The 23,237-nt window shown below is 36.6% G+C and overlaps 1 protein-coding gene across 3 annotated transcripts in view; it reads right to left on the reverse strand.

The window, feature by feature from the left end:
* The window catches only part of wwp2 (WW domain containing E3 ubiquitin protein ligase 2), a 47,613-nt gene extending 26,128 nt beyond the window's left edge, over positions 1-21,485 (reverse strand). For all 3 annotated transcript variants that reach the window (XM_059546734.1, XM_059546733.1, XM_059546732.1), the window contains exons 1-9: positions 21,416-21,485; positions 20,674-20,763; positions 15,065-15,221; positions 14,713-14,834; positions 12,551-12,688; positions 7,834-7,912; positions 6,802-6,953; positions 3,685-3,880; positions 3,516-3,605 (exon numbers count right to left, since the gene is read on the reverse strand). In XM_059546734.1, coding sequence (XP_059402717.1) covers positions 3,516-3,605; positions 3,685-3,880; positions 6,802-6,953; positions 7,834-7,912; positions 12,551-12,688; positions 14,713-14,834; positions 15,065-15,221; positions 20,674-20,746 — 1,007 coding nt within the window. In that variant the 5' untranslated portion in view covers positions 20,747-20,763; positions 21,416-21,485. The remainder of the gene's footprint in view (positions 1-3,515; positions 3,606-3,684; positions 3,881-6,801; positions 6,954-7,833; positions 7,913-12,550; positions 12,689-14,712; positions 14,835-15,064; positions 15,222-20,673; positions 20,764-21,415) is intronic.
* Positions 21,486-23,237: the final 1,752 nt, after the last annotated feature.

A 23,237-nucleotide genomic window follows, 5' to 3' on the forward strand; every position in this document is an offset into this window, starting at 1 on the left:
CCACAAGCCCCATGTCAGACTGTCACTACGATCTAGATCAGATTGCAGTTTTTCAAAAGATCAGTTCTCATCAGCAGCATTGAAATTTAACATGTTAAGACTAACAACACTGTTCTTTGTTCTCGTTTTTAATGTAATTCACCGTTTACTAATGTTTTTGCATAATTATTAATTAAACGCTGTTGTGGTCATTAAGACAGAATTTCAATGTTGTTGAGCACACCCCAAACATAGTCCAATATCAGCTAAATTTAGTTTGCTTCCTTTTCTCATGAAGGGGAGTTGATTGGGTGGGTGAGAGCAGAAGATTCCAAAAATCCAAAAAGAAATCCAAAAATAGGAGCCACCCTTAATCTTTAGCCGTTTCTTGAAGAGGTCTAAGGACTCGGAGTTGGTCAGATCATACCACCAGTAGGGAACAATTAAGGTGGAAGTCTGAGAAAGTGATTAAGAGCCTCTTTGGGATGGCACTACATTGCGCCATTCACTTGCAGAATGCAAGCTTCTGGAGGGCACATAAGTCTGAAGCAGTTTATTTAGATAAAGCGGTGCAGAGCCAGTGGTTGTTCCGATACAAAATACAAAACTCAAATACAAAACTCCCACCTGATAACCTTAAAGGGTTGGTTCACCCAAAAATGAAAATTATGTAATTAATAACTTACCCTCATGTCATTCCAAACCCGTAAGACCTCCGTTTATCTTTGGAACACAGTTTAAGATATTTTAGGTTTAGTCCGAGAGCTCTCAGTCCCTCCATTGAAGCTGTGTGTACGGTCTACTGTCCATGTCCAGAAAGGTAAGAAAAACATCATCAAAGTAGTCCATGTGACATCAGAGGGTCAGTTAGAATATTTTGAAGCATCGAAAATACATTTTGGTCCAAAAATAGCAAAACGACGACTTTATTCAGCATTGTCTTCTCTTCCGTGTCTGTTGTGAGAGAGTTCAAAATAAAAGCAGTTTGTGATATCCGGTTCGCCAACGAATCACTCGATGTAACCGGATCTTTTTGAACCAAATCACCAAATCGAACTGAATCATTTGAAACGGTTCGCATCTCCAATACGCATTAATCTACAAATAACTTAAGCTGTTAACTTGTTTAATGTGGCTGACACTCCCTCTGAGTTCAAACAAACCAATATCCCGGAGTAATTCATTTACTCAAACAGTACACTGACTGAACTGCTGTGAAGAGAGAACTGAAGATGAACACCGTTTAAAACGATTCAGTTCGATTTGGTGAACTTTTTCAGAAAGATCCGGTTACATCGAATGATTCTTTGACGAACCGGATATCACAAACTGCAGTGTTTTGAACTCGCTCACAACACACATGGAAGAGAAGACAATGCTGAATAAAGTCGTAGTTTTTGATATTCACAGACAAAAATGTATTTTCGATGCTTCAAAATATTCTAACTGACCCTCTGATGTCACATGGACTACTTTGATGATGTTTTTCACTCCTTTCTGGACATGGACAGTATACCGTACACACAGCTTCAATGGAGGGACTGAGAGCTCTCGGACTAAACCTAAAATATCTTAAACTGTGGTCCGAAGATGAACGGAGGTCTTACTGGTTTGGAACGACATGAGGGTGAGTTATTAATGACATAATTTTCTTTTTTGGGTGAACTAACACTTTAAATGTAATCTCTGAGAGTGATTTAAAACTGTGCACCTTCACAAAATATTCATTCATCTTAGCAAAATGGTGAACTGAACAATCACTGTTAACATGTAAAAATTAACATTTAAAATTAACATGTTAACACTGTTAACATGACAAATTGTATTAAGCATTTTCTGGCAAGTTTCTACATTGAATCAGAAATAGAATTCAATTATAAATATAACTGCAAGCAGTAATCATCAGGTCCAAGCACCAATGGCCCATCTGGATGATTAGCGATCCAACTGAAATGTATCTTATTATATGGTTTTTACAGCAAAGTTCATCTTGAACCTCCACTGACTGTTAGATTAAAATTGTTTTGTTTTTTAAGTTTGTAAGATATGAGATCATAATATATGTGGTCTATATGTTGCCTCATATTAAACATTTATATTTAGATAAATCAATTTCATATCGATCTGAAGATTTTAAGTGCAGCTCAAGGTCCTTCTTATATTTATCATTTATTTCTATATGTGTGGCCATTTAAAAAGATTAACAGTGTCAACTATCGTGTTTAAACATTAATGTTTTGCAGTGTTTTGTAGAAAAAAAAACTAAATGCAAGAATGTAATAATTTAAGTGAAGTGACGTGACATTCAGCCAAGTATGGTGACCTATACTCAGAATTTGTGCTCTGCATTTAACCCATCCAAAGTGCACACACAGCAGTGAACACACACACACACTGTGAACACACACTCGGACCAGTGGGCATCATTTATGCTGCGGCGCCCGGGGAGCAGTTGGGGGTTTGGTGTTTTGCTCAAAGGCACCTCAGTCGTGGTATTGCCAGCCCAAGTCTCGAACCCACAATTTAACTTAATATTAATTTAATATTTTTGCAAAAAATACAGTATAATACTAAAATGCAGAAGTATCATACAGAACAATAAGTCATACTAATTAAGACAACATGTATGATTATTTATATACTTGCAGTTTAGAGTTTAATTTAACCACAACACTAAATATTTGTGTCTAAAATAATATTATATTTATTTATCTTAAAAGATACAAAATAAATTGTCTCTCCATTTTAACTGACAGTACTATATGTAATCTTGTCTGGCAACTTGACAAATATGTTTTATTGGGGAATATACTGTAAAAGTTAAATAAACATTTAATGATCTATAAGCATTTCTATGTGCACTATTAATATGAAACTGTTAATATGAAATAGTTATCTACACATTTATTTGTAAAAAAAAAAAAAAAAAAAAAAAAAAGTGATTGAAATTGATAGAAAAATACTAGACCTAAAAGATTTATCCTGCATATCCCTGTAGTGTGGTGGACAACATTAGGATCACAACTTTCATCTTTCAGCTAAAATACCTAATTTGCTGTTAGCCTCCCAAACATCATCAATTCATGAAACTAAGCATGTTTGCTCAAAATGACATTATAAGCCAATTAAATTTTATTGGCTGCTTGTGGTCATGTTTTTTTAGTCATAATAGAGATTTTTTTAGGACGATGACTAAAGCAGCAGCAATCTAATTTTCAACTTGAACGATCAGACAGTTGTGGAGTTATAGGAGTTTTAGTTGTTGTGAACCACTAAATTTCTATAGGCAGTTTTTGTTAGCTATATGGTTCAGTTTCATAGATATGGGGATCTCATTACGTCTCCATGTCCAAATTGTTTAATCTGACCCAATTTAACTTGTCAATATCACGCAAAGTGACATACTCGATAACCTTTTAGGGGGTATAATTGAGATTTGATGTTAATGTGCGAATTGTTAGGGATGGACAATGATCTAGCAACTCCTTCCATAAACATTACCTGTCAGCATGTATAAATATGTGACAGATACACACCCTGGTGGGAGGGGTCTCTCCCATGTGGTGGTCTTTGTGTTATGATCCACATAGTAGACTCGTCCATGAGGCAGAATTCGCTGTTCCCAACTACAAGAAATCAAAAACACTGAGGAAACCGATATGCCATGTTTTCAAGTTTAAATTCAGCCCTAGCTCTCTGGCGTACCCAGCAGGCAATGCATCAGTGGGGTTTGCCTCTGTGGCTAAACTGGTCTGGTCGGTTGAGGATGGGGTCTCTGTGGCTGCTGGCAGGGCTGAACTGTCCATCCCAGCAGTGGGGGTTGAGCTCAGTGAGGGGGAAGACAGAGCTGGACATGATAGATGACTGCCCTCAATCCCATTAGCAGCTGTCTCACCTTTACCTGAGAAAAGACCAACAAAAAGTGTAAAATTAACACCATCATACCAAATTAGATAAATATATACTGAGTCATCATTTACTTACCCTCTTGTTGTTCCAAACCCATAAAACTTCAAAACACAAATTAAGATAATTTAAACAAAACCTGAGAGGTTCTGTCCCTACATTAAAAGTTCAGGTAACCAAAAAAGTTAGAATTATGGGTTATTAAAGGCATTATTTGAACTTCCGTGGTTGCCAAATGTGATGCATTCTATGCGTGTCGATCATTTTTTAAAACCTTCCAATAATTAAAATTTGTTGTCGAAAAAATTCTCTCAGAAATTGCTAATAAACTTCACTAATAATTACAAAGAAATGGTAAATAACATTAAATTGAATGTGAAATTTTGAAGTAAAAACTTTTTTTGACGTAGAAAAACTATTTGAACTTATTCTAAACTTTGACAAATTACTATTATTATTTTTGCAGTAGCAACAGTAGTCTTATGGGTTTGAAACCACATACAAGTGGGTCATGACAATTTTCATTTTTGGGTGAACTATCCATTTAGGTGTCAATGAGCTGAGGTTTTGCTATATCATTTATAATGCAGTATGTAGACATATCCAACTATCAGTGGGCAGGAATTAGTTACTGAAAAGTCAGAGGAATTAAAAACTATGGATGAATGAGAAAATAAAGGGCATGATATGATTATTAAAAGCATAAAAAATGTTTACTGTGCTTACACATTTTGTCAAAATAAAATCATCATATATAAATGATTTGCTCCTCAAAGTAAGCTGATGAAACTAAAGTAAACTAAGTAAATACGCTTGCTGCTTTTGGTGGTTGATGCTGCTGTATGGGAACACAGTCGTGTAAGACAGTTCTGGGAGGCAATTACCGTATTTTCCGGACTACAAGTCGAACTTTTTTTTATAGCTTGGCTGGTCCTGCGACTTATAGTCAGGTGCGACTTATTGATCAAAATTAATTTGACATGAACCAAGAGAAATGAACTAACAGAAATGAACCAAGAGAAAACATTACTGTCTACAGCCGCCAGAGGGCGCTCTATGCTATCCAGTGCGACTTATATGTTTTTTTTTCCTCATCATGAAGTATTTTTGGACTGATGCGACTTATACTCAGGTGCGACTTATAGTCCGAAAAATACAGTATACAGAAACACTTTTGCAGACAGACTTCGCTTGGGCATTTAAGAAAGACAATAACAACATTTCAGATGCTGTGCATCGAGAACGGTCCGCTGGTTAGTCAGGTCTTGCCGTCCCACAGCACAGTCACATGATGCGCATGGAGGAATTTATTCAGCAAATGCGTTTCAATCTCTCATTATCCACATTAAAGGGATACTTCACACCAAAAATGAAAATGTTATGTTTATCTGTTTACCCCTAGGGCATCCAAGATGTACTGTAGATGACTTTGTTTCTTCAGCAGCAGAAGCTGAGATTTTTACATCTTTTAATGTAAGTGGATGGGAATCACGGTTAAAACATACAAAAAAAACATACACAAACATGTGTAAAGACACAAAACGATTGGTCTGTGCAAGAAACTGAACAGTAACTGAAATTTTTGTTTTTTACCTCTGATTCACGCAAAGTCTGAACTGTTAGACCTCTCCTGAGCACGTCCTCCTGAGCGCAATCTCAAGCAGGAATGTGAGTCTTCTTCTTCTTCTTGCATTATGGTGGATCGCAGACTCATGAGCAAATTACCGCCACCTATCTCTCAAATGGATCATTGACACTATCTACAATCTCAATTAAGAGTGTCAATGGTCCACTTGAGAGATAGGTGGCGGTAACGCACTTATAAGTCTGCATCTGGACGCGTTTAGGAGAGCTCGGACAGTTTGCACATTGCGTGAATCAGAGGTAAAAAATGGTATAAATACTGTTCAGTTTCTTGCACAGACCGAACGTTTTGTTTTTTATTGTATGTTTTATGCCTGTTTCATACTGCAAGTGTGAGTGACACCTGAGCATTACTACATCGTCATTGTAGCTGCGCCAAATATGCGCCAAAGTATTCACACAGCAGCGGCTCCAAAGCTACATATTTATTTACAAAGACAGCCATAAATTAGTTTATGCTGTTATACTGTAGCGGTTTATACTGTTATTATGATTATTATTAATACATACTTTTACCATAGGCACTTACCCAGATATGTGTTATTAACCAAGTTACAGCTCAGTGTGTGTCCATAATATTTATGTCCATTTCTTATAGAAGCTGTCAATATGCTTTATGTAAATTACTTGTGATTTCAGATCCGTTTTTTGTAACCGATTCGATTGATGTATTTCTCTTATCTGTACGATCAAAACTGAAAGTGTAATTTAAGTTCTTTTCGGGGTTATCAGGAGAAAATGACTCATAACACGCATACGTGTTTATGAACTTCAGAGGGTTAACATGCATGCTGAAAAAAATAGCAGTGTGAAACTGGCGTTAGCCATGATTCCCATCCAGTTACATTATAAGACTGACAGACTGCAACAGTTTTAGTTAAAAATCTCTGCTTGTTTTCTACTGAAGAAACAAAGTCACTAACATCTTGGATGCCCTGGGGGTAAGCAGATAAAAATTAAATTTTCAATTTCGGGTTAACCCTCTAACTCTTTTTTGCACAAGTCAAAAACCACCTCAAGCGAGTGTAAAAACTTTTGCAGATTAGGATTTATTTTTCTAAATTTGGCATTTCCATCACTCGTTTCTGATATGATACTTTAAAATGTGCATAAAACAGGGTGATGGAAACTCAGCTATTGATTATAGTATTAGATTGAGATAAGCACTCATCACCTTATACAGTATCTCAGTAAGACATGATCATATTTCACAGCAGCTTGAGTGGGTTTGTATGTTTGTAATGTGTCTGTGTGTGTGTGTGTGTATCTGACCAGCGTCGCTCAGGCTGCTGATGGCTGTCTTTGAGTTGAGGCGGCATGTGTTGTCTGCAGTTTCTCCGTTCAGTTCACCATTAGTGAGAACAGCTCCTCTGACGTCAGCTGGAGAATCTCCACAAGATCCCTCAGATGAATGAGCTAAACTTCTGAAAATATATGACAAGATTTATTTCAGATACAGTGTTGTTATTGTATGTATGCGTGCTGGTTATATCTGTATTTTTCCTGTTATTACTTTATAAACCCACAAACAGTGAATATGTTTAATTATGGAATGTGTTTAATTATGGGCGTGTCCAACCTATCTGTACATGCATGAGGGCAAGCATTTTTAGTAAATATCTTATAATACTCACACAAAGTGTACACACAATTTGCACAAGCAAATGCTATTATTTGGGATCTTATTAAATCAGACCTAAGACTGACTAGATAATGTTTATCACCAACATGATTATTTGAAACATCCTGGTGGGTTTGGCCACTCAGCTTCTGTTATGACAGAACTTTCAATTTTGTCTTTTCAATTGCACAAATAAAAAACAGAGATTTTTTAAAGGTACATTTTTTTTATATAAATTGTGCCCACCCACCCAAGCATGTTCTCTCAGCACAATTCCATCATAATAAACCATTGTGTGTGCAACGTACAACATACAATAATTTTATGCAACAAAGCAGTTGATATGCCCGACTTTTGTCTTTATTTATTAATTTAATTATTTAACACTGTTTTACAACAGCTACAAATGTGGTTCTGGAGTTGGTTCCAAATCAGAGAAAATAACCAAAAATAGTTTGAAGCACCTTTCACTGTATTCAGTTCACTGGATTACTCAAATACAGCGTTCATACCACTAACCCCTAACACCAACTTGTGATTTTTTTAGCCCATTTAGGATATTATGCATTGAAAACAAGGATGTGCTTACTATGACATGAGAGAGAAAGCACAACGGAAGATATGAAACAGGAGAAGCAGAAAATACATATTCAGTGATAAACAATGGAAATATTTGTGCTGACCGTCCTCGGGGGCTGCTGGTACTCGGGGTGTCTTCACTATGAGCTCTGTGCAGGTTAGACCTGTTTGAGTGGACGATCTCTGCACAGAAAAAAATTACATAAAATCATCAAGTAAGTGCATTAGGAGTGATTCACATACATTATGTAGAAAAGTTTGTCATTCCTACATCACAGGGTTAAAACCAGAGCCATTTGATGTTCTTAAAGCGACTTACTTTTTATGATCTATTACTGTATGTTTGATAATTCCACATATATAAAGCACAAAAAACATGGGATATCTAATGCTGTAATGCTCCAAAGGGTAGAGAAACACCAAAGCACAACCTGGAAAGTGGCATTCATAGTATTACTTAGAAAAACGTCCTTGTGCTGAGCTTAAAATGCTCTAATATTAGAGTCACTAATATTAGTGATCTGTATTAAAAAGTGTTGTTTGTTGAGTGGCACATACATACAATAGAAAATATTGAGAGAGCTGTCAAACATAATATTAAGCCCAAACATTTATGCTGCTCAGTTCTGGTTTAATTCTGGTTACATCCAGTTTTCTGCATATACGTCAACAGATGTTGTGAAGACATTGTGTTAGTTTATGTTTTCAATGATTTGAGTAAGACAGACACCCTCAAGTTGTTCCAAACATGTAAGACTTATTTTCTTCCTTCCGCAAAAACGAGATGCTGAGCAAAATGTTCACACTAAATGTGACAGTCCATATGACTTGTATGCTATATTTCAAGCCTGCCCAAGTCTATATAACAATTATAAGTTATTATTCACAGAAAATCATTTCCTCCTAGTTAGCGCTCAGACTTTTTGGATATGAGCACAAAAAACAATGACATCTGACAATACTTTTGTCTAACACATCTGGAAGAGGCACATTTATAAATATTAAATATGATTTGAGAGCTGTGGTGGAGGAGATAATTTATATTTTTCTCTGTTCCTCTGAACAATACTCTAAAGTTTTGAAAATCATAGTTTGGAATCCCATAAGGGAACAAACTCTTATTTGTGAATAACCATTCATTTAATACTGAAATACATAAAGCAAATACATTTTGACACAGCTTACGTTGTTGCTCTTACTTAAAGAAAACAAGAAAAAATGCAAACACGATTAAGTAGTTTAACATGAAAGTGTCTGTTAATTATAAGGCTTGCAGTTGCAAAACTCAATTGGAGTGGCATTAAAACTTTTATTATAAATGTCACAAGTTACGTTAAGAAAGTTTGAAGCTTAGTAAGTTTGAGCACAAGTTTCTGTTTACTGAATGTGTGTGCCATTCTGTATTACCCAGGCCTTTACACAAAGACCTGTTTATGTACTGCGTGTTTGAGAAAAAAAACGCCAGGGGAAATGAGGGAAAACATTAAACCAACAAGAGCGACTTCAGAGCGAACAGAGGACCCTAACAGTCCCGCACACACTCCAACCTTTATCCACTGCCGAAGGTCAAACACAAACTTGCACACTGAGAGAAAACACACTCCAGATCTTTAAACTGTATGTGGCTAAAACCTGAATTTGAGAGCGCATCACAAAGCCAGTTGTTGTTCTGATATGTTGAGAAGGACATTTATGTCAAACTGCCAATCAAAAGAGTGTCAACTGCCAAGAGGGTGTGTGTGTGTGTGTGTGTGTGTGTGTGTGTACAATAAGTAACTGAAAGACAAAGTCTGACAAATCACTGAAAAATAAACAAGCAAAATCAAAAGGAACAGATTATTCATCTCCTCCACAACAACAGTAAAGTCCTTCCCAGGCACGTGCATAAGAAGCATTTACACTCAGAGCTTCTGTTGGCGTTTATTAAAACCTAATTTAATAGGTTAAGCAGCTCCAACCCAATCTACCTAAATGGAAACTTTTTGTGTTTACAAAATAAGATTTTCACAAATATATGCAATGCATGCATTCAACCAAAGCCACATAAATTCCAGAATGACTAAAACTGTATGAATAACATATTAAATGTAGGACTGACCAATATTTGCTCATTGATTAATCTGAGGGTATCTCCAGTTATGCAATATTGGTTAAATAAATTTACAGCTTTTAAAATTTAAAATTTTTTGTTTTTTTCCTACCATAAATAACCGTCCTTGTACATTAGACCCATTAAATAGCAGTAAAATCTTATCCAGTAAATGTACTACATAGACTAATGCTTTCCATCTTTTACCCAGACAGCTATTATTCACAGCGGTTTTCAAATCAGCATCCATCCAAATTGACAACATTTTTATTTGAGACAGAAAGTGGCTGGAGCAGTTCTGCAAATGTGTCAGAAATAGCATTCATCCACTAAAGACACAACTCAATGGACACGCCAATGGGCTTCACTGATGATTCTCTAAGAGACAATTGATGCAAAAGTGCTATGTTCCAAACTGAGTTGGTGAAAAAATTTCTTATGTCTTTTTTTCAAAATATTCACAAAATCTAACATTTACAGAAGTAAAATTTAATTTGTTCTTCTTCTCCAAAATGTGTACCACAATTTCTGGCAAAACAAAAAAAAAATTATCAGTTAAAATCTAAAACTGAAAATCAATTCCCATTAATTTTCTACAGTATGGTTTACTTTTACAGTATGGTTTACACCAGTTAGAGACCAAATGGTCTCTAAATGATGGTAAGACGTGACTTCCTATTTCACTTGGGTATAAATATTAGGTAACATACAAGCCAAATTCCTCTTTTTGTGTTGAAGAGCTACATAAATTAGGAAATGGCTAGAAGAAAATATCTAAACTGTTGAAAATTCCTATTTCCACTATCAGAGCAATAATTAATTGGAGATGTTAAGAATCAGCCTGGAAGAGGACATGTCATCTTTACACCACACACAGTGAGGAGGATGACATGAATGACCAAACAAAGGGTTTCATGTATAAATAATTGCATGGATTATTCATACTTATATGCAAAGGAGATTCCACCAGATTCACAAAAGAGACTGCACAAAGTATTAAATGCAGGGGTGCTGATATTTATTTAGATATGAGATAAAATATTATAATTTCTGCACATACCCAATTGTCTGCATGTGTGTGCATGGGAAAGAGAGCAGGAGAAAGAGAGCTTTGATAGATAATCATCCTAATGCTAACAGTATTTATTGTCTTTTTTTTTCCTGAGGTAATTCTTTACCTGAAGTAATCTGACAAAGTGATATGGAACTGTAATGGTTAGAACTACTTTAGCTGTGCAATTATTGAAAATTAACTGTAAGCCAATCAGAATGGAGCATTGTAAAATCCTGTGGTATAATTAAGGAAAATGGCATGGAAGGCTACGCTATACTGGAGTGATCATGAGTGAGAGGGCAGTCAGAACAAACACAGCTGGCACTGTCTTCATTTCAAGTGCATTAGTCTACTCAATTGTGTGTGCTCTGTGTCCTTTGCAAGGATTCCAGTGTAATCTGAGACATCCTGCAACACACTGGGTATTATTATGGTCATCATAATCAATTATTAAACTCTATATCGAACTGACACACTGTATTTTCAGATGCATTTTACACCATTTGTATACAATTGTATAGAAATGCATTATTTATACGCATCTTCCTTAAACTCTGGGTGTGAGTTAAAAATTAACATTTTTTAGACAGTTTTAGAAGGTAGACAGTATTTTTATGAGTATCATTAATTATTAATGCACAAACATCATTTAGGAATTAACATTTTTGCAGTCACACCACATAAGAGTTTACACCCTGAATTAATCTTGCCTTTGTAAAAAGTCAAAAAATATATTTTTTAGAGACTTGTTTACCTTGCCAGTCATGATGTTTTTAAAAGATGAACGGCTTTTAACTTGACATGTTAAAAATATGCTAAGAATATCCTTCATAATAAGACATATATTAACAAAATAAACTGGGCCAATTTCATGTCAACTTAAATACTCCTGTAATAACGTTGTAGTTTTCCCTTTGTAGTCTACAATAAGTCAGAACCCACTATCTACTCTAATAGAGTTAGTTATATAAAATTAGAATATATAATATCATAATGGCTTTTTGGAAGGTGAAGGGATTAGCCATGAGAACATTTTGAAAGCAAAATCTTAGCCATACCCTCCTGAAAAATATAAAACACTTTTGAAAATGTGTTTTAAATTTCAGCAGTTAAGAGACAACTCCAGACACATGTATACCCCACATTCTGTTTCTCTACTTGTGGTTCTATATTAAACATTAAACTGAAATAGGTTGACTGATCGTGTTATATATCCTGGTTTGATGTCTCAACACACCATGTGGAGCATCACAGAGTAGTTAACAGACTATGTCATATCAATCATTTCACCAGTTAGAGACAATCTTTAGTACCCCTTCACTGTCTAACTGACACATGGCTGCTTCCCAAAGCAATCAGAAATGACTGCATGAGTCTGAACAGATTAGGATTGTGAGTGGTTCAAAAAACCCAGTGACCTCCTGGGCTGTGTTTGTCAGTTGTGTGTACACAGAGGAGAAAAGCTCTCTTGTGAGCATTCGCTGGGCCTCCTCTGGTCAGATTTGACTTTTTCCATCCCAACCCCTCTCACCACAACCTCCTCGATTCCTGCATTTAGTTTAGGTGGAGTCACAGCCAAGGCTTTGCAAACTCATGAATGTGCATTTGTTCATGTGTTCTGTGTGTTCTATGAGTGTTTTCTATGAAATGTGCATGTGTGTCTGTGAACAGGACTTACTGTCTGTGTCAGCGCTGCCATTGGGCAGAGATCCTAGATCAACAACCAGGCCGTCCAGACAGACGTTGAGCTCACCTCCTGCTACAACCGAGCCTTTGTTCTCTGTCTGTAGAACCAGACTGAGCTGAACATTCTCCACTGCCAGTCAAAGAGAGAGAGAGAGAGAAAAAGCACTCTAGTGCTAGCAAATACATACGTTTTTCAGTTTGTTAAAACCTAAACTTCATTTACATTCATGACATTTTATTTGACTGATTCTTTGTTTTGGCAACACACTCACTGGTTCATATTTAGTGTTTTAAAATAGCAGGACAGAAGTGAAACTGGTTTAAAAGGGTTTGGGGGAGAGCTGAACAAACGCTCACATAACAGCTGTCAGAAACGTATACAAGAACAGCAACATGAAAACACTATGTCTTTAGCTTATTAAGAAAACGTTAAAGAACAGTTCAATCAAAATTAAAATTCTATCATAATTTACTCTCACGTCATCCCAAACCAGATTTCCTCAATGGTACAAAAAAGGGCATTTTTGGAAAGTATCCTTTCTTGTAAAACAAAAAAAAATAAAAAAAATTGTTTTTATTGTGTTAGTCTTGCAAATTGCACCAGAGGCTGCTTCTCTGAACATTTGAAAGGAACTTCTACATATAATCATTTTCTGATGACAAACTTTTAACAACTTCTCTAAACAATGTGAAAGAGACAGCTGACTCAGAAACAAAAAAACAAAAAAAAAAACTTGTGGGGTGACGCTGCTGAAAGTCAAACCTCAAAACCTTTCAGGAAAAACAGCACTGAGCTGAAATGAACATGTGGCAAGCCTGTACAGTACATACTTATTCCAAATCTTTCAGACTGGTGGTGTCAAAAGACCCAGCAATGCAAAAAAAAAGTGTTAATTACAGGAGGTCACATGTTTTTAATCAGAGACTTTTCACCTCTCTAGCATAAAATGCAAGAAAAAGAGGTTACTAGGTGTCATGAATGTCTGAGGTGATCAGCACTGATTTTAATCTTAATATTAGGGATGGGAAAAACTACTTGTGATTAATATTTGTTGTTTAATAATTAAGGCAATTCCTGAAGTAGCTACAGAGTTTAGTCAGGGTAGTGCCATATTCAGTGTTTGACAGGAATGAAAACGAGGCTGTGAGGGACAGAAGGACAGTGTTTTCAACGGACTGTACTGCTGTTTAACAACATGCCAACTGATCAGCCCTTTTTCTTTCTCAAAGTATTTGGTAAACATTTAGTAGACAAACTCCACAAAACAGTTTTGAAAGTTGTTAGTTGTAAAAATGACACGTAATCTAAGACTTTTATATGGTGCTTGTCATTGTAAACACTAAGTTCATCCCTCGCAGCCTTGTTTTCAAACAGGACTAATATACACACATGGTGTGCTATAATACTACCCAAAAATCATGATCCTAACCTTTATCTCAATACTTGAATCTCTGATGGCCAGGCAGGGATTTGTCTGCTATGAATTGTTCAAATATTTGGTGCCTGGAGATTGTAGCATTCACCCAGTTCTTTAAAGCTTAGCTTACGTTTGATATGAATAAACAGTGCTTATAAACGGCTGTTCAGACTGTGCTCTCAATTGAAACTAACAGAGGCTTGGATCCAGAAACAGTATTGCTAATGTCAAATTATGAGTGGATATCTTTTCACCACACACTTTGGTTACCATGACAGTATATGATCATTTGTGCACCGCTCACTGGCTCCATTAAGTGAGAAAAAGTGGAAAACTGAGGAAGGTTTAAGTGTACATAGCAGCCCTTACAAACCATTATTCATCTTTAAGTATCAATAAGGCTTTAAATGTTTATTTAAGCATGAAAATTAATGTGCAAACTAAACTCTAAAGTGGAGAAAAAAATAACTGAGTTTTCATTTAACACAAATAGCTGAGAGAGACAGAAAAATCACCAAACCTATATATTATCATATAATGGGTTTATGTGAATATCGTTTACCTGGTTATAATATCTGATCATTTGCAGTTTAGACCTAACTTCTTCATGTTGTTTCCACATTAACTTGGGAGAATTAGTGTGAAAATATATTTATAAAAATATTTGTCTCAACATCCATACATGAATTGCCGTTTTAATGGTGTTTGGAGTTTTGTCTGTTTGTGATGAACTTACTCTTGCCATCATGTGTTCGCAGAGTGTCCAGTAAGTCAATGGTGGCACTGCCCAGAAGTTCCTTCCTCAATGTGTGACAACTCCACAACTTCAGATCCAAATGACTCTGAGGAGTCACGTTCCTGTATAATAAAATAACACAAATGTGAAAAAAATATACATAGAATAAGCTACCTCCATACAGTATGCAGTCATTTAATTAAGTCCCCTAGGGCCCCTGACATGGCTATTTTGTTCTTTTTTATTACTGTTTTTACTTGGTTACTGATTACTGATTGCAGATTCAGTAGTTTTAGGTCATTTGAAATGAAATAAGTAACTGATATATAATCTCAGTCACATAATGCCTTACAGTGTGAGGTCTTCATTCCACTGCAGCTCTAGATGTCCAGTGCGTTTGCCTGTTTTCTTCGTTTCACTGGTCAGGCCATCAGCGGTCACTTCCACGAATGTACTCAAACGAGAGTGTCGATTGGGGAGTTTAGGAGACTGAGGCTTAGCAGACAACACTGTCAGATGAGCAGAACAGAACACAAAAACAACAAACACTTTCAATTCTTAATCTTTCTTAAAGAGAGAATTTCAATGAGAATTAGTACATTTCTAAGTTCTAAATTAAAGTGAAGCAAACCATTACAGAGTTTTTTTTTTTATCCCATATCATATTTACAATCAAGATGAATAAGAAGTAACAGTAAAAACATCCAGCAGTGGCCCTAGCATTTTGGGGGCGTTAAGCAAATTTTCTAAATGGGTTCTGTTTCATCTTACTGTGTGTTACTCGTACTCAGTATATTTATCTTTAAAGAAAGATATATTCATTTCTGAAGCAAACTAACATACGTTTTAACCATTGCTTCTAGAGAAACTGTACGTGGAGAAATTTGGGACTGCAGTTTTAAATACAATAAAATAATACACAATAAAATAATGTATAAAGCAAGCAAATGTTACAGAAATGATTAAAATGCAACTGAACACAAAGAATAATAAAGAATAATAGAATAGAATAATAAAGAATCAGAAATTTTTTTTAAACACTATCAAGTTATTTTTTATTTTTTTTGGACTGGCATGTTTTAGTCCAGATTAAAATGTAAAAATATGTTTTATATTAAAATATATGACAAGTGTTTGGTTTTGTTATAGCAAATATAAAAAAAAAAAGTTTACAGCAAACTCGCAGTGTTGTAAATTTTAACCGGATGATGGAAAACAAGCTAATATGCGTTCTACAATCTAAACAGATGACAAGGCCTTTTAGAATTATTTCATGGTATTTTGAAGTGCCCTACAATAACAAAACTATGCATGTAATATACCGAAAGGTGACAGTGACATGGCCGCTACATTGGCACAGCATCGTCAAATCACAGCGCTCATGAAATGCTGTATTAAACTGATAATATATGATGCAGCAGCTGTCATTTCAATAAATGTGTATCATAAAAATTCATGTGATATACTAGGCTACATCACACCATAAACGTGTGCACTCCCAAGGCAGGTTTTAGTTCGTTATTTTCAAAGTGAGTGACATACTCACAATGTCAGCATCCACGTCGTTAAAACAATACTATCACAAATGATACACACAACTCTACTGCCTCTTCATTTTTAAACACCACTGACAAAGCAAACTTTATCATAGTTACCATTACCCAGAGTTACGATCTGAACTCCTGGTGAACATGTAGGCCTATGTGAGACGGGTGTTCCTGCACAACCGGAGGCTGCAGTTTCAGGACTGCATTTCCAGGACCCTAGTTTTTTGTAATGGCGCCACCTACCAAATTGGATCCCCAAGAACACCAATATAAGATGGACAGCAATCAAAGTGTGAGTACCAATTTTTAATTAAGTTGTATTTTATAACGTTGAAACGATGCAATATAGCCAAAGTGAGAGCTGCTAACTATGAATTAATAATAAATCCCATGAATAATGAATTTGTTTTGAGTTTTATTAATAACGACGTTCTTAATTAGTGGCCATGATTTAATTCATCCTTGTTGACTTGTGTGCTTGACCTTGTTGACACAGTTATGTCACAGCACCGAATTGGCCCTCTTTAAGGGTCATGAATGATGTAATGCTTACCACTGATACCGGGCAGTCTGCAGCTTTGGTCTTTCTAGCTCTGTATTTGACCTGGTTGACACAACATTCTCTTATCATGCCTAGAAGCATGTGTGTGCCTTCGGGGTACGGTGCTCTGATGGTTTCGCTCATATTTAATAAATAGGACTTACTCTGTCTGCTTCGGGGACCATTCTTCCTCTGATAAACAGAGGTTCTGGTGTCCCTCAGGGCTCTATTCTTGGCCCGGTACTGTTTAATCTCTACATGCTACTTTTGGGTTCTATTTTATCTATATATGGTGTATCTTTTCATCTGTATGCTGACGACACACAAATTTATCTGCCTTTAAAGCGTGATGATAAGCTTCCCTTTGAGCCTACAGTATATTAGACTGCTTAGACGAACTGAAACTCTGGCTTGCTAGTAATGTCTTAATGAGAGCAAGACTGAAATTATCTTGTTTGGTTCAAATGATCACAGCACTAATGATGTTGCTCTCGATACTCTGTTACCTTACAGTACCACCTGTGTTCAGAATCTGGGGGTTTTGCTCGATAACAGTCTTAAATTTGATAAGCAGATATGTGCTGTGGTTAGGTCTTGTTTCTATCATCTTTGTCTTTTAGCAAAGGTTAAGCCCTTTTTGTCTGGTAAGAATCTTGAAATCTTGAAGTCATGCATGCATTTGTAACATCTCGACTAGACTATTGTAACTCTTTGTTCATTCTTGCCTCTCAGATGTGTGTCACATGCATACATTTAGTTCAAAATGCCACAGCCCGGCTCCTGAAGGGGAAGCGTAAAAGAGATCACATTAAAAGCGGTTCTTCTGATTTTACTTCATTGGTTACCGGTCAAATACAGAATTGATTTCAAAGTTTTGTTATTTGTTTTTAAGTCTTTGCAGAACCAGGCATCACAGTAGCTATCTGAACTACTGCATCCTGCTTCTCAGTCTAGATCACTTAGATCTAGGGACTCTGATTTACTATATGTCCCTAGAACCAGACTTAAAAACAGGGGTGATCGTTCATTTATGGTCATCGGTCCTGAGTTATGGAATAGCCTTCCAGCCTCCATCAGATCCGCCCGAACCTTGTCAACTTTTAAATCTGCCCTGAAAACATACTTTTTTTCCATGGCTTTTAATATCCATTGATTCATATTGGCAATAATATTTTTTGATACTAGCTTTTCTCCTCTATTTTAATTTTTAGGATTTTATTTATTTGTATCTTACTTTTATTGTTTCTCTAGTACTTAAATGTTTTGTGTCATTATTTCTGTTTCTTTTAGCAATGTAAAGCACTTTGGTCAACACCAGTTGTTTTTAAATGTGCTATACAAATAAACTTCTATTGTATTTTAATGTATTGTATTAATGACTGTAATAAGTTAATCTAGCCAGCACATTAATTAAACTCAAAAAGATGATAAAAGCACGTTGATGATGTTAGATGTGTCAGATTTACCTGTAGCTTACTGTATTAGTGTGAAAACTTGTTTAATACTAATTTTTTTACCATTAGTTATATATAAATCATACTGTGGCGAGTGGGGCGGGGCCGAGGGACGTGGGAACAAGGAGGGAGGCCGGCAATGATTGGAAAATCAGTGACACCTGCGACCCACTGCCGGTCTCGAGTCCCACGTAGGAGATGGAAGGATATAAAACTGGAGCGACGACAGTGAAGGACGAGAGACCGGCAGTGGGTCGCAGGTGTCACTGATTTCCCAATCATTGCCGGCCTCCCTCCTTGTTCCCACGTCCCTCGGCCCCGCCCCACTCGCCACAATCATCTTTTATGATTAAACTGAACTGGACTGCCTGGTTGCACCACAGTACGTGTTATTAGCCTGTCGTTTTGGCATTGTTTTGCAGTGACGAATGAGACATTTGGCCATTTTAATAGTTAATCTTGAGGTCTACACCACATACAGTCCATGTGTTAGTCTCTGACAGGGATCTGAGGAGCATTTGGTGGTACTTTAACAATGTTTAAGTTTATTCATCTTTACTATCTTTTAACCATGCTGCAAATTATTGTATCTTTATCTTAAATGTATACATTTTCTCAAAATAATTGTTTTTGCACCATGGTTTGCCCATAGGGTGTACTTAACGGGAAGCCCTCTAAGAAGTGGTTACATACCGTAAGCTATCCTCTTCCCAGATGCATGTCCACCTTTACAGTAAGGAACAACTGTCCTGTTTGCATGTCTGAGAGGAGTACTGCATAGGACACCAACACAACTGAGCTTCACAGATGAAGCGCAGTTCACCTGTGGTGTTCTTTTTCCAGAGGTATGCTGGATCATGTAATGTGTTTGTGTGTGTTCCTGCTTCTGCACTTACAAATTCTACTGTACATAAACTGCATGCTGGTGCTACCCATGTATGGACCCATGTATAATGGCTTGCTGTTCAGTAGTGGTATAATATAGTATATTTAAATTAACCATTTTTTGAAAGCCCATCCTATATGCCCTGGCTGTCCTATGGAATTCATCCTTGCCGGAGGATGAGCAGATCTTCCTTTCTGGTACAAATTATCATTAAAATTTCAATAATAAAATTTAAATTTCATAAAATTTCAGAGTTTAAAGTTAGATGTCAGTAACATGATTATCCTGTTTGGTTATTTCTCTCTACAATCCCAACATTGCATAAGTGTTAATCAGAAATATATATTACAGTTGAACATGTTAAAGCAAATGTTTCTTATTTAATTCTCTCTCTCTCTCTCTCTCTCTCTCTCTCTTTATCTCTCTCAGGAGTTGAAGCCTACTGCAATTCTGTCCATGAAGCAACTAATGGAAAATGTTTTTTGTACCAGTCTTTTTTGTCTCACTGCAAAAATGACTATATATACACACACACACATTCTTGAATCATTCTTGAGTCTTGTGTCTAGCCTCTCTACAGCCTTTAAAATATCTGGCTGTAATTTTGTTACTGAAAATCCTGGTTTCATTTGATTCCATCTTTATTTTATCTGATAATGAGCTTATTGCTTAACTTAAAGGGGTTAATCACTATACAGTATATTTCAAGAAACTTTCAAGACTTTTAAGGTAACCCACTTTTTCTGTTGTATAAAAATGGAAATACATTTTTCATTCATATTTTAAGTGTAAAATCATGTATGTTTAAATTTAAAATTGTGATTCAAAGCAGGTATATCACACACTTTCAATTTAACCTCTAATGCATTCTGAATCCAAAATCACAATTGGAAAAAAAAATGTTCCTAAGATTCAATATCTTTGATAACGTGCAAACATTACTACAAACTAAACCACCAGGGTCCTAGAAATTCGGTCCTGAAACTGCAGCCTCTACTATAATCATCCAATTCGGTAGGTGGTGCTGTTACAAAAAACTAGGGTCCTGGGAACGCGGGTCCTGAAACTGCAGCCTCTGGTTGTGCAGGAACATTCTATTGTGCCATATGCACCCATTTATGTGGTTTATCGTGTGGGACCAGCCCTGATAACATGGAATTAATGTTATGATAACACAGCACAAACTGCTTAGTTCATTAAATTAATTTTTTCGAAAGCAGAAAACATATTAAGACATCTTACTGTTATCAAGACAGTTATGTAGAGTGGATAGGGTATTTATATTACAAGCATTAAATAAGTCGCAAAGACTGTGATTCCAAGATCAAAGGTGCCAGGAAAAATGTATGATTTTGACAAACAGGAAATGTAAGTAAATATGCCCTGACATGAACATCAGCTGATCTAGCAGCTCACAGTTATAAAGTTATTATTCAGCACACATCCCCCTCTAGAGGACACACGGCACAGTGCAAAAACACATGCAAAACTGACTGATGCTGCAAGCTGATGCGTCATATGAGGTTTTCTTACCTTTCAAGGTCAGCTGTGATTTCTCTGGGGCCTGAACGTTGGCAGACTGAGACACACTGGCAGCTGCCATCATCACATCACATCACAGCCCTGAAACACACACACAAATACATTATCAACTTCAGTAACATTCATATTTGCTCAGCAACTGCAAATTATAATCAGAGGATAATAAACCATAGACGTGTGTGTTTACTGAGATCTTCTAGCATTAAAACCCAGTGATCATCTGAAGCACAGACACACATTACAGTTCAATGCAGGAAGATTTTACACAAACTGTTAAAGAATCAAAAGAAAAATGATGAGTAATCCCATAATGTATGCTTTCTAAAAATGTGTCATAATGAAATATGTGAATATCCCAGTCTGACAGCTTCACAGGCCATTAACTGATTTTGATGAGTAGACACAAACAATAATAAGTCATTAAAGCAACTGTACGTTACACAGCAGTGTCAGCTGATAACAACATCAGAATTAGACATCAGAAAGACTCAACGGGAGATAATTTCTGCAGTTATTAGAGATTTATAATCATTGATCATTTTAAGTTTAATTTCGCATTATGGGTGAGATAGTGACGCTGTTTTGACTAGCAGTAACGGACATCATTCTAGATCAAGTCACAATATAGTTGAAATCGTCAAGAAGAACGCTTAATAAAAGAGGACAGGCTTATGTGTGATTTAACCGGTTTTCTGTTTATAATAACACACACAAAAAATGTTGTGATCTCTACCTTTTATCTGCCGTGAGACTGTGAGGCGCTAACTGTCATTTCCGCTTTAATGTCAGAGTCACGTGACTCACAGACCAGCACCGCGGTGGATTATGGGTGCGGATGCTCCATGGTGCATTTTTTTTTGCTTTTACTGTCTATGATTTTTTCTGTTGTACTGTAGAATCTTAAAAAATGTCGGTAACATTTGAAACATTCTATCAGCAAGTTAAAAAATGCCCATAAGTTTTTGACAAAATGTTCATAATTTGCATTGTGACATAGAGATCGATCTATAGAGGTTTTATAATTTTTAGACCTAAATATTTTTATTAAATGTTCACAGATTTAATGTACTTTGGAATTAGTCATTGAATAAATACACAAATGGAATTAAATTGGTATCTTGTCATACAAATTATTTGTTTTACTTATTATTGTTGTTGTTATTTTTATTATTATTACCATTGCAGTTGTAACAGTCGAACACACTCATATTGTTCAAACCAAGTGGCACAAATTATCCAAGGCCAGGACTTTTACCAGACCCTCTGAAATACAGATGTAGACCTTTGGTCTTTCCCCAGACCAAACTGTCTGTTGGTCCAAGAGCCTAGCAGTACATTTTATTTTTGTTGCAGCATTCATTTAATAATCAGCACTACTCAAAATTTTTCATTGTTTTCTTGTTTTTAACAAGAAAATATCTTAAATTGAATCATATAAATCAAATTAAAAATGGTAAACTTTGACTTATATTTTTATTCCTCTACTGTAATAAAATTAAGACAGAAAATATGTTTATTTCAGACTTTGATATTTCAAAAATCTATAATTAATCTGTAATTAATTATTTGGAACCAATTGTAAAGAAAAGAGTTTCAGTAAAAAGGACAACTTGCACAATTGTTTCCATGCTCTACTGTGCTCTGTGCTCTACTGCATATGACTCATTTGCAGTAAAAACATTAAGGATGATCACTGTAGTAAGTTTCTGTGGGCAAGGAAGAGGACAAAGGGGTCGGCTGGACTGCTGACGTATTTATTTAACAGAAAAATAACTCAAACTTTGCAAACACCAAATGGTGACTTCTATTCTGACATGTTGTCACAGCACTTTCGATTTACTCCTTCCGGTTTCCGTTTCCGGTTCGTGGACCACCTTGAACTTAAAAGGCTGAAGAGCTAGATACCAACGAGTGATCCGCGCGTTGGTATCCTTCATGAGGTGGAGCCACTGCAGCGGAGCGTGGTCCGAACAGAGGGTGAACTCCCGTCCCAGGAGATAATAGCGGAGGGTGAGGACGGCCCATCTGATGGCAAGGCACTCTTTCTCTATGGTGCTGTACTTAGCCTCTCTCTTTGAGAGCTTCCGGCTAATGTACAGCACCGGCCGTTCCTCCCCCTCTATCTCCTGGGACAGGACTGCCCCCAGCCCCCTGTCCGACGCGTCTGTCTGCAACAGAAAAGAGAGAGAAAAATCAGGAGAGTGCAACAACGGCCCGCCACATAGAGCAGCCTTGACCTGGGTACAGGCCTGCTGACACGGCTCAGTCCACTGGACCGTATCTGGCACCTCCTTTTTAGTAAGGTCAGTCAAAGGGCTGGTGAGGTCAGAATAATTAAGAATAAACCATCTATAATATCCCGCCAGCCTCAAGAACTGCCTTACCTCCTTTTTGGTCTTGGGACGTGGGCAGGTCGCAATAGCGGCTGTCTTATCAATTTGGGGACGCACCTGTCCATGCCCCAAGTGGATCGCACACTTCTTTGGGTTGGCCGTGAGCCCCGCTCCCCTCAGCGACCTCAGGACAGCCCTCAGATGCTGCATATGCCGCTGCCA

The sequence above is a fragment of the Carassius carassius genome, chromosome 50, assembly GCF_963082965.1.
Source record: "Carassius carassius chromosome 50, fCarCar2.1, whole genome shotgun sequence".
Lineage (NCBI taxonomy): Eukaryota > Metazoa > Chordata > Actinopteri > Cypriniformes > Cyprinidae > Carassius > Carassius carassius.